The sequence below is a fragment of the Neophocaena asiaeorientalis genome, unplaced genomic scaffold (assembly GCF_003031525.2).
Source record: "Neophocaena asiaeorientalis asiaeorientalis breed wild unplaced genomic scaffold, Neophocaena_asiaeorientalis_V1.1 scaffold72, whole genome shotgun sequence".
NCBI classification, from domain to species: domain Eukaryota; kingdom Metazoa; phylum Chordata; class Mammalia; order Artiodactyla; family Phocoenidae; genus Neophocaena; species Neophocaena asiaeorientalis.
Genome location: NW_020185336.1, coordinates 750818 through 763881, shown reverse-complemented (window position 1 = coordinate 763881; position 13064 = coordinate 750818). Strand labels below are relative to the sequence as shown.

The window sequence follows — 13064 nt, the reverse complement described above, 5'->3', positions numbered from 1 at the left end:
ATTAACATACAAAATTCCAACCTGTCTACAACTCTGACTTATCTTCTTAAAACCTCCAAATACCGACCGCTCACCATCACTTAGCTATCCTGCACATAGCTCACAATTAAGATGTCCCCAAATTAAACTCTGCCTCTATCTTACCTCCCAAGTTTTCTTCCCTCCCCCCATCCCATATATATTTTAATAGCATCAATATCCATCCAGTCGTCTAAGCCAAAACTTTTGATTATGAGTTAATTTGTATCTCCCAAAAAAGATATGTTGAAGTCCTAATGCGTGGTACCTCTGAATATGACCTTATGTGGAAATAGGGTCTTTGCAGATGTCAAATTGAGAGGAATTCACTAGGGTGGGCCCTAATCTAACATAATTAGTGTCTTTATAAAATGAAAAGACAGAGACAGATAGGGAGAACTCCATGTGACAACAGAAGCGAAGATCAGAGTGATGCAGCTGCTACACATGGGAGGCCAAGGATGAAGTACCACCACCAGAAGCTAGGAAAAAGCGAGGCAGGATCCTCGCTAGAGCCTGCAGAGAGCATGGCCCTGCCTACACCTCCATTTCAGACTCACAGCCTCTAGAACTATCTAAGGATACAGTTCTGTTGTATAAAGCCCCAAGTTTGTGATACTCTGTTATGACAGCCACAGGAAATGAATATACCCTTTGAAACAGCTCACAACTCACATATCCAGACCCTGAGCCCTTATTTTTTAACTTGCGGTGTCTTACCATTATCCCACACGCCACCACCACGCCCTTAGATTTGAGCCCTCATCACGTGTGCTTCGGATGGCTTCAATACCCTTTCATCCTCTCCCCTTTATTACACCCCCAACCAAACTTTCTTTAAAAGTAGAGGTTTGAGGGGCTTCCCTGGTGGCGCAGTGTTGAGAGTCCGCCTGCCGATGCAGGGAACACGGGTTCGTGCCCCGGTCCGGGAAGGTCCCACATGCCGCGGAGCGCCTGGGCCCGTGAGCCATGGCCGCTGAGCCTGCGCGTCCAGAGCCTGTGCTCCGCAACGGGAGAGGCCACAACAAGTGAGAGACCCACGAACCGCAAAAGAAAAAAAAAGTAGAGGTTTGCTAACAACAAAGTATAACAAAACAAGACAAAGTTTCCTCTTTCTGGTAAATAAAAAGAAACCTATTTCAATCTCTTGCCCATGGTAAGTCAAGCCATTTACTCTCTGGCTCCAATTTACCTCTGTCACTTACTACTTCCCAGCAGGCCATCCTCATGTGTATTTCATGGGCTTTTGTGCATCTGGATGCCTCCACATGCTGGGCCCATTACATCTACCAGAAGGGTGTCTCTGTCTCTCTCCGTCTCTGTCTCCCTCCCTTCCTCCCCCTCTCTTCCGGGCTCCCCCTCTTTCATTCTCTTTTTCCTGATGAATTGTCTTTTTACCATAAAATTCTCTTCAAGTGCATTCTCCACTGTGAAGTATTCCAGTTTATTTTCAAGATTATTAACCATATCTTTATCCTGCTTCAATATTTTTTTCTAAAAATCTGTTTTAATTCTTTTTTATATGTTTAATCATAATTTCTGATTTCCATACATGTTTCTCTTCAAAGGCAGGGACCTTGCTTTACTCTTTTATCACTTAAGACAGTGCCAGAGAGCAAGAAGACCCTGAGCCTACGTCTACTGAGGAAATGAGTACACCGATGACACCTTTCTAGTGTCCAGCAGGCATAAGGCAAAAAGCAGGTGCTTAGGAAATGTGAGTTGAAAAACTGAATAGCCACAGTTTACTGAACATGTACTCATGTATTCCTTCACAATTTTTTTCTCTCACAATGATCAAAGTGAATGGACTTTGCTTCCTTTAAGAACAAAAATTTTGCATAACTGTGTTTGCAGTGTTTTAAATGACACTCTGTTGAAGATGAGAAGTTTGATTATGTAAAATTTGAAGGTTTCATTGGTTTCCTTTCTTCAAGGACCTCAGCTAGCTCCCTCACAACTTGGAGACAGTGTTTCAAAACACTAAAGAGCTACTAAGTAAAGCTGAGTAAAGTTTCTGTGTTTGACTGGAGGAGGAATGAATAGGGGATCTTTCCGTGCAGGAAAACTTTACACAGGATGTTTTCCTTTCTGCTGAGTACACAACAGGAGCAAATTCACTTAAGCCTTGATAATAGATACATTTGTCAAAAGAGCAGTAAAGAAGATTTGGGGTATTAGATTCACAGCTTAGTAGCTTCTCTGAAAGCTGTCAGAGTTTAACCACTCCAAAATCACATGAGGCTGTTATGTTTTAAAATATTTGGAGAAGTAAACTGGATAAATTTAACGTTTTTCCCCCAAATTTACATACACTTTCAAATCAACGTCACAATTCTGTAAAATGGCTCTTTTTTTAATCTTTAAAGCAAAGAAATAAGTAATCTGTAATAACTGAAAACAAAGGGTCTCTTTAACTCTCCAAGAAAGACCTCTCCATTTAAAAAAATTTATTAATTTAGTTTTTTAGAACTTTCAATTTTGAGATTTGGCATGATTTAAAAAAAAAAAACTACACTTCTTAAGAATTTAGTTAAGCCAGATCACATTGAATTACTGCAGCTGGGTGAAAAAAATTTTTTCTTTTTTTTCTCTAAGCAGCTGTTAGCACAGTGCCTGGAGCATAGTAGATCTCAATAAATATTTATTGAATGAATGGGTGCATTTCATGCTTCATTTGAGGCTCATAATAATGAAGCACTTCATTGTTAATGGTGAAAATCTGCAGTGTGTTAATGTTTGCCTAGGGCTTAGAGGGCTGCCTCAGGTGGAGGCTGACTCTGAAAAGGGCCATCAGTTTAGAGTGTATTCTGAGAAGCAGTGACAGGAGTCTTACTCTCATGGGTCCCCTTGAGATGACAGTATGTCTTTCTCGATTCTGAGACAGACTCTATCTTCAGAGAAATGCTGACGTTCTATTGCCAGTTACTGCCTCAAAACTCTTTTAGATATTTTACTCAACACCTTATTTGAACTCATCTCTTTGGTCATTTGCTGGTAAGGTGTTTGATTACAAAATATTTTGACTTCAATCTGGAGTGTATATATAACTGTCTATCAGAACACGGAAACCTGCCTATCTGAGAGCCGACACTAGAAGAGGACAGAAAGTCTCCATAAAATACAATGGGAAAACAAGTATGCTAGGACATGAAAGAGCGTGGATTTGTTTTTTTGGATGGGGAAAGGAAAAGAGGAAAAGGTGTCAAAGGTCAAAGATATTCTTTCCCCTTGTTCAAAATGCAGATTCTTAAACAGGTAAAAGTGGAAAATACCCCAGCCCCTGAATAAAGAAAATGATTTCTCAGAAACCTGGATCAAAATAAACCAGGGATGAATTCAGGTTCACTTCCTATGCAAACTCAATCCAGCACAGTGGCCCCTGGGAACCCTGCTGGTAAGGATTCTGAGGTTGCATCCAGACTTAGGCAGAGTTTGGAGGATATGGACCAGAACAGGCGTTTGTAACAAGCTCCTGTGTTTGTCTTTACACACTCAAATTTAACCTGTAGCAAATAGCTATTTACAGTGTGTACGTGACTACTAATCATACCCATGATAATTGTTAATTGGGCACTTATTTTGCAACAGGCACTTGTTTACCTAAATCATTCAATCTTTATTACAATTCTATGTTGCATACAAGTAAACTAGAAAAAAAACAGAGGTTTTTTTAAATTGCTCAAGATCATGGAGTTATTAGCAAATATTAAATACAGGATCTAAGGCAAGTATTCTATCTCCAGAGGATGCATTCTTCATCATACTCCAAGGTAGTGCTTAAGACTTAAATAACTTACATATATTCAATTGGGCATTATTTTCCATTGGATAATCATGATTTGCCTCTTTGGGCAAGGTTCATCAAGAACACAGAATCATTATTTCAAAGATATCTGAGGCATGAAAAATAAGAAAGTTACATAGCAGTTAAAAAATTGGGAACTCAAGTAAGAGCTGAAGATTAGGGGAATTAGAGCAGGGAGGTTAGCCTGGAAGGGCATTAGAAACACTTTAGGTGAATAAGGAAATCTGCATTTTTTTAGTCGTCCAAATTGAAAAGTAAAACCAACAAGTCATAACTAGGATCATTTAAATCTCAAGCTACTGGAGAGACAGGCTCTAGACACAGGGTGTCACAGTTGGCAACAGCTTAATATTATCTAACAAATTTCCTGTAGAGCTTGAAATTTCATTACTTCTCAAGTCCAGTATATAGTCAAGTAGGTTTGGATGTACTCAAGATGACACATTTTGAGATATGCCGTGGAAAATGTCTTATGAAGAAGGATAAACTTTCAAAATCCATAATTTAAAATCTGAACTTTTAGAGGCTAATAATGATGATGAATTCAATAATAAACACAACACCTAACACTTTTTTAGGGCTTACCAACTCAAATACTGTGCTAAATGATTTAAAGAGACTAGCTTATGTATTCCTTATTACAACCTATGAGGTAGCCTCAAGCTCCTGAATATTATACCATGTAAACCACAGATATGAATTAGAAAAAGTGTATTTTTTCTCATGTAGTTATGACTATAATGTCACGAACAAAAACCAATGATAATTAAGAATATTAAAATGTTACCATCAAATGGTCTTTGGATAACACAGTTTAAGTGCACTAAATTTCATGCTTTTTAGGAAGGATTTATGGGCTAGGTGGCAGAGTAACTTTATGGATGGTTAAAATAGTCTATTTCAGTAACCAAATAGTTTATAGACTAAATCATTAATTATAAAAGACTGCTGGATACTATGACATCACAAACTTCCTCTAGATACTACAGGGTATGTAAATTCTTCAGAAGCATGGCTCAGTATCCCAGGGGAGACAAACTGGGTATTAACCCCAATAGGAATGTGGGTTTTATCCCTGAAATAGACAAAGACAGGAGAAGGAAGGTAGACTTATGAATAATAAGACTGGGATTCTTGTCTTGGCTCTGCCTTGAACCAGCTTTATAACTATAGATAAAGTCGCTTCCTCTTAATGGCTTTCTCAGTTCGGAAATGAGGTGCTAAATGGGGCAGGTCTATTATAGTCCCTTTTACAATGTTATAATTCAACATACTAAGAATATGATTTTTGCCAGCGACTAAGGAGATCCATGTAGGGAGAGTCACAGGCTTTGAGAAAAGAAAAAACGACCAGGTAAGAAATGATTCCTCCCAAATATTAAGAGGAAAGCAGTATTTGGTAAACTCAACCAAGCTACCAAAGTGCTTTAACACCCAGAATCTCAAGCTTATTCAGAAAGTCTGCCAGGCAGTTAGGGTTTTACAACTCTAATCTTTGTAGGCAGAAAAATGGGTAATTGAATTAGTTTTCATTTTCACATGAGACTAGACCCAGATTACTGTTCCTGAGCGGGGTATGTGAAATCGAATTTTCTACCTTCAAGCCAAATCAACCACACCTTTTGAATTTTGGATTACTTCTTCCATGTAAAGATTTTTTAAATAAAAAATAAAATATTTGATTCCTTACTTTGTGATCTTGGAAATAATTTTTTTGGCTACGTAAAATATATGTGTTCATAATTTATGTAATCATCTATTCATTCAATAAGTAAGTATTGAACATTTACTCTGCACCTAGTACTGGTCGTATAGTGTGCATGCCCACACATACACACACACATACACACACACAGAGCTGTGTATCTTTGTTCCAAAATCCACTATAAATTCATGGAGGATAGTTCTTGATATAAGGTTAAGAAGATAGAAGATGTTTGGGAAATACCTGTCAAATACTTTCAAATATGACCTAAAGAAAGGAAAAGTATTTTAAAGTGATATCTTAAAACTTTAAAGAGATGCCATAAAAAATGCTTTGTGATAAAACTCACTTATGATTATTATATTCCATATTAATAAAAATACAGCTCAATAATGCTTTGGATATATGCAACCAGGTGTGGGGAAGGAGGATACAAAAAAAGTTTTAATAAAAGTTTCCCGTTTTCAATGAGTTTACAGTACTATTTGATGCATACAATAATTTCTCAAAAAAATTAAGATACAAGGCTAAATAATAAATCTAGGAAAAGGCATAAAATTGTGTGGGGTTCAAAATGAGATCATATCAGGCTTCCCTGGTGGCACAGTGGTTGGGAGTCTGCCTGCCGATGCAGGGGACGCGGGTTCGTGCCCCGGTCCGGGAGGATCCCGCGTGCCGCGGAGCGGCTGGGCCCATGGGCCGTGGCCGCTGGGCCTGCGCGTCCGGAGCCTGTGCTCCGCAGCGGGAGGGGCCGCAGCGGTGAGAGGCCCACGTACCGCAAAAAAAAAAAAAAATGAGATCATATCTGTTTGAAGAGAAACTAGGAATGATGCAACAGCTACCACTTCTGAGCACTCTGAGTACTGTTCTAAGCATCCTACATGTGTTAATTCATTTAACCCTCACCTAACCCTATGCTGTAAGGGCTAATAATTTTACACGCGAGGAAGCTGAGGGCTATGACTTGAAGTACGTGTTTAGGATTTTGACTGAAGAAGGAAACCCCAAGCAAAATCATGCAGGTTGTGAGTGTATGTGGCCCAGAAGGAAATTGGCTTGGTTCAGGCACAGGAGCCCTAGCAAGCCCAGGAGAGACAGCTGGTCAGGGCCATGGTGTGAAGGCTTTATGTATGGTCCACAATTCAAATCTACGTTGGGGATCAAGGATACTTCAAAGGAGAAGTATGATTAGGATTGAACCTAAGTAAAATTAATCAAACAAGTGGATTAGAGTAGATGGAAAATGGAGGCAGAGACACCAGTGGGGAATCCACGTGGAATGGTTTCGGCAAGAAGTAGAGAGGGCAAAGAGAAAGGTGATGAACAAGAGCTGTGGATTCTACAGACACTGTGAAAGGTATATGACTTTACAACTGATAACAAACAGGGAATAAAGGAAGGGAAGACTTAAAGATACCTGGTACTTTCAAATTTCGCTAAATGGATTATATCAGTTATGAAGAACCAGTAAGTAAAACCTTACCATATGAACCTTCAGGAAGCTACAGTATAAATTCACATACACACAAACTACTCATTAGTATGCAATATTAGAATAAACTTAGGACAGCAAAAAATCTGAAATTTTAACTCATTTCGTACTAGTTAATAACATGAAACAAAATGTGTATAAAACAATCTTACCCCTTTGCTGTATTCACTATCTGAATCACTGCTAAGTTCCTCAGTATTCATAATTTCCAAATCAGATTCCCCGGGTGCAATTGGCACTGTCACTGTGAGGCTGGCATTATGAATAAATGATTGACAATCACTTTCTTCCACCAAGTATTTGTCCATGCTGTTTCCAAAACCACTGGTTTTATCTTTTTCTTTGTGAAAATTGTGATCCTTGCTCATTTCAGCAAGTGTGTGGTTAGAGATGTAGTTTTCCTTCTTATAATTTAGATCTTCTGTTCGTCTTATCTCTTTGGAAATCTTTGGTTTTGTGGAAAATGCTTTTAGAAAAAATTCGCGTAAGGTTTGTTTCACATAATTTATTCCCTTCTTAATTCTAGCCACTGCAGTCTGGAGGTTGTTTGCATCAGTGTCTTCTTCAATTGCTGTAAGATTGTCTGAACTAAATGAGCTCAATAATAAAGCAAGAAATAGGTTGAGGACCTATGTCAGGGTGGGGATAGGGTGTGGAGAAAAAGGGAGACAGGAAATAAAAACGAAAATAAGTGCAGTTTTCTGAAATACAGCCAAAATCCAAACCAGCAATGAAGAGCCCTGCACTTCTTCACCCATAGATGAGAACATATGATAGGTGTAGAGGAGAAGCTAGAGTCCTCATCAGTCTCTCCGTGTCTGAGCTTCTGTGAACTCTGGAGAACAGAGATCAGCCATACCCTTAAAGGGTATGAGGAGCAAAGAGAATGCTCCCTCACCATTACCAGGATGTCATTCCTACATTCCTTTCTACAGCAGGAATCCCTTGTCCAAATTCCCTTTTATGGATCTAAATAGCTCTTCTAACACTACCTTTAATTGATATTTGTTACCTGTGAGAAACAAGTAGAACAAGAAAATTGTGACTAGTGTCTATTGTGCTGAAGGTAACTTAAGCCAAGATCTGTGTTCACTTTTCCCAGGAGATAAATGTCACTTATTACAACAAATGGAACACATAATACTTGCAGAGCACCTGTAATAAAATATTCTGTCCGAGATTTTTGCCAACTTGCAACTTAATGAGGCTTTTTTTTTTTTTTTTTTGTTGCACCATGTGGCATGCGGGATCTTAGTTCCCTGGCCAGGGATCAAACCCGTGCCCCCTGCAGTGGAAGCATGGAGTCCTAACCACTGGACTGCCAGGGAAGTCCCTTAATGAAGCTTTTAAAGCAAAGAAAAAGACCTGCCCACTGAACCCAATTCAAATGAGACAATGGCATTATGATTGGGTGGCTTCACTGCCAATCATTTTCGCCCCAGACAACTCCAGGTCAAGACAACTCCGACTTGAAGCAAAGTTCTGTTTGTGTGCAAACTATTTCTGTTTTTCCTCCTGGAGGTAAGGGTCCAGGTGAACTGAACATTGTGGAAAAAAAAAAAAAGAATTCTTACAGAGGGCTGAAAATACGTAAATCATATTTTAAAAGTGTTTTATATAAAAAACAAAAAGATAATTGAAATAAACTTTCATTTAAGTCTCTTCATGGCCAAAAACATCTACCTCATATTTAAACAATCAAAATTAGACCAAACTGAGGAAAAGGGACTCACCCCTGATTTTGGTCACACCTAAAACAATTTCTCAGAAATGTAAGTAGAAAAGCACAAGTTAAAAATGTCTGTGTTGGGCTTCCCTGGCTCAGCGGTTGAGAATCTGCCTGCCAATGCAGGGGACATGGATTCAAGCCCTGGTCTGGGAAGATCCCACATGCCGCGGAGCAATTAGGCCCGTGAGCCAAAACTACTCAGCCTGCGCGTCTGGAGCTTGTGCTCTGCAACAAGAGAGGCCGCGACAGTGAGAGGCCCACGCACCGCGATGAAGAGTGGCCCCCGCTCGCCGCAACTAGAGAAAGCGCACACACAAAAATGAAGACCCAACACAGCCAAAAATAAATAAATAAACATTAAAAAAAAAATGTCTGTGTTAATATGTCTAGTTTAAGAGAAGAATCTGAGAGGGAGGGGGAAAAGAAAAGCATAGAAAACAATTTGATGAATCATTAAGGAATTCAGAATTGGTTATTTTCATTTTGGTTTTTATTGTCAATGAAAAATATATTTCACTATGAAATGCATGTTTGTTTATGTGTATGTTTTAATAGGAATGTTGATGGGAAGCCAAGGGCTCATTTTACCCTTTAGTCTCCCTAATCAATGCAAATGTTAATAGATTTCTTTTTTTCCTTCAAATTTTTAATTAGATTTCATTTTTCCAGCTTTACTGAGAGATTAATTGTCATACAACACTGTGTAAGTTCAAACATGTTGATTTGATATCCTTATATATTAGGGAATACCTCCATCATGTCTCATAATTACCATTATTTTCTTGTGGTGAGAACATTTAAGTCTACTCTCTTAGCAACTTTCAAGTTGGCATGTGGGCTGCAAGGACAAAAAAAATGAGCAACTTATATTCAAGCCAGTGGGGAGTGAAGGTACTAACCATATGGCTATTATCACAGACAACCTCCTGGGATACCTGATGAAGAGTCTGATGCTAGGTTGATCAACTAAACCAAACCAACATGGCGGCTTTGAAAATTGAATTGAGTCATTGAAGAGCATCTTATCCCAGTTATCTCCTGCCTCTAAGCTTGAAAATTCCTACCAACAGGTACGTATAAGAAAGGAGGAAACAGTGAAGGCATACAAGCTAGGAAAACACTAATGGAGAAGCAGATCACTTGTAAAAGAGATGCTATAGAGCAGTGGTGGGCAAACTTTTTCTGTAAAAGGGCCCGATAATAAATTATTTAGGTTTTGTAGGACAAAGAATCTCTATGGACACTACTCAGACCTGTCTGTGTAGAGTAAAACAGCCAAAGACAATATGTAAATGAATGAGCATGTCTGTGTTTCAATAAATTTTGCTTATGGAAACTGAAATTTGAATTTCATATAATTTCCATGTGCCAAAAAAGATTTTTCTTTATTTTTAACAATTTAAAAATGTAAAAAACATTTCAGTTTTGCAGGGCCATGCGAAAACAAGCAGTGTGTGGGATTTGGCCCATGGGCCATATTGTTTGCTGATACTTGTTATAGGTGCTAGTCTTATATGTGACTTTAACAGAGCAGGACTAGTCCTTCCATTTGCCTTGTTCCACTATAACTTCATTTTTGTTATTGTTAATTTAATCATATTCTATTTACTAGTATAGCTTCACATTGGAATCAACACTTAAGAGACATGAAAACCACAGATGTAATTCATATGACATCACTATCAAAATGAAAGAATAAAATAGAAAACTTTCCATTAAAATAAATATTGTGAAAAATATAAATATAGGTTATCTGGCACAGAAATGTAGACAATATTTCATTTTCTTTTCTGTTCTTCACTGAATTAAAATAGTCAATATTCCATTATAATTAACAGTTTTAGATCTAATTAATCCTATAATTATAAAAGTAACTGATCATATCATCATGTAAAATTTTCTATGGAGAATTTTAAATGTATGAACATCAGATTACATACCACCAGGTTTCCAATGACCATGACCATCATGTAAACAATAAGGCACATGGCTTGACCAGCGACCTCCATGCAGTCCCACATGGTCTCTATCCACTCTCCACACAGCACTCGGAACACAATCAGGAAGGAGTGGAAGAAGTCATTCATGTGCCAGCGTGGGAGTGTGCAGTCTTCATTGATCTTGCAGACACATTCTTTGTAGCTCTTACCAAAGAGCTGCATGCCGACCACGGCAAAAATGAAGACGATGATGGCCAACACCAAGGTGAGGTTACCCAGAGCCCCCACTGAGTTACCAATGATCTTGATCAGCATGTTCAGTGTTGGCCAAGATTTTGCCAACTTGAAAACTCGGAGCTAAAAGTCAACACAAAGCTTAATATTAATTTTTATGAAAAAGTTCTCAATGTTTCCAATCTTGAATTTTGTTCCAAAATTTAGTTCTAAAATATTGTCATTATTACCTAGCTAAAATCGATTATTTCTACTTTTCATTTTGATCTACTCTCAATATTCCTGTTATTTTGTTATACTTGCCACCATATAATTACCACACAAATTTTGAAGGAACTGTAATTTTAGTTCAGGATTGTTATAGAACCTCTATCAGATATTATATCCTTTAAATTGAAAATTTATCCTTAATTCTATTTTCTGATACTTTCATAATTTTTTTCATGCTGACATAGGGAGAAAGCCTAACATGTTAGAGGAAAAAAGCATTAGAAAGTCTTTACTTTTTAATATTTTTGATATCAGAGAACAATTTTGAGGGTATAATCTTTAATTATCAAATACACAAAGTACTGAACATATTATAATGGTTGAAATTCTATAAACCATAAGCTTATTGCGATATAAATCATCGCCCTACCATTATACTAGCATACAACTGAATATGTCTTCAAGATCCTAAAATTAAGATATCTCTGTGATTTTGAGCTCTAAGTACCTGTTACTGAATGGGCTTTATTTTACTAGATATTGAGACCTCATCTTGTCTTTTGATTCAAACCTCCAAAAGTTTTAAATAATAATAATGCAAAACCAAAGAAACACCCCTTTATATACAGAATATAATGGTAAGGTTGGTCTATATTTACCAGTCTGAATGATCGTAGAACTGACAATCCTTCCACATCTGCTAGAAAAAGCTCCACTAAGCTTAAAGTCACAATAAGACTGTCAAAAATATTCCATCCTACTTGGAAGTACTCATATGGATCCATGGCAATTAGTTTTAAAACCATTTCAGCTGCAAAGATGCCAGTAAAGACCTACATGAAAAAATATAATATTTTTCTAGTATTATTAGAAGGTATGGAATCAAGCTAACGATAATAATGACTATATGTTTAGCATTTACTGTGTTTCAGACAATGTGCTAGATACTTTATAAACATATTATTATTTCATTCAATCCTACAAACCAAGTATCGCTAGTCCTATAGCTCTAATACAAGCATCGAAGGGTTATGAAGCTCTAACTCACCTATCAGCTCTTATCACCTTTAGATAGCATCATAGAAAAGCATACTAAAATTTCAGATAAATAAAACCTTAGAAAATTAACACAGGCAATCTTTGCAAAACAAGTTTTGTGGGTCAACAAGTTATTCTGGAAGATAATATAAAGGAAACAGACTGATACAAAAATTTTGAACCAGGCTTTTTTTCTGGTCTGACTACTCTTAGGGTAATAAGGAACAAATTGACTCACTCTTTAAAGATTTATCAGTAAAGGAAAAAGTATTTAATTGATACAGTAGCAGGTAAAGTAAGACTGCCAAAGCTTTGACACAAAAGTGCATCACAAAACATCATTAATTCATGACATGGCATCAAAGGACTCATTTAAAAAGGCAACAGTGAAAGACTTATGAATCATTCGGGTACAATTTGATTCAAAGAAACTGAGCAAAGAAGGTTCAAAGGGAAATAGTTAGCTCTATAACTGCGTGAGTCATTTTTAAAATAATGCAGCATCAGGAAGACTAGCCGGGACCACCCAGACTTGGGATTGTAGTTATAGACAAGAAACATGGCGAGTCTTTTTTGGATTCACAGTGATGCAGCCAACTCAGTAAGGTACTGATTTTCATAATCTGGACCTCTACCAACAATTAGAAACTAGACAGTCCTGCCTTTTTCCAGTGAGGAATAGAGAGAAAGAAGAATGCTAACTTAGAGCACATGAGTTTTAAACATCCTGACTGGGAATATTCATAAGAAATTTTAGAGAGACGATCAACTCAGAAACACTCTTTGACTTCAAAGATCAATTGGTTTGGGACCACGGCAAAAGTAAAATTATCTTATACAGACATTTGCAAAGACATCCAGAGTTTTTTATGATTTATGAAGAGTCATAA

At 37.5% G+C, this 13064-nt stretch overlaps 1 protein-coding gene across 4 annotated transcripts in view; it reads right to left on the bottom strand.

Moving 5' to 3' along the window:
* The window catches only part of SCN9A (sodium voltage-gated channel alpha subunit 9), an 88079-nt gene that overhangs the window by 46581 nt on the left and 28434 nt on the right, over positions 1 to 13064 (bottom strand). For all 4 annotated transcript variants that reach the window (XM_024735947.1, XM_024735943.1, XM_024735945.1 and 1 more), the window contains exons 14-16: positions 11796 to 11969; positions 10693 to 11049; positions 7176 to 7652 (exon numbers count right to left, since the gene is read on the bottom strand). In XM_024735947.1, coding sequence (XP_024591715.1) covers positions 7176 to 7652; positions 10693 to 11049; positions 11796 to 11969 — 1008 coding nt within the window. The remainder of the gene's footprint in view (positions 1 to 7175; positions 7653 to 10692; positions 11050 to 11795; positions 11970 to 13064) is intronic.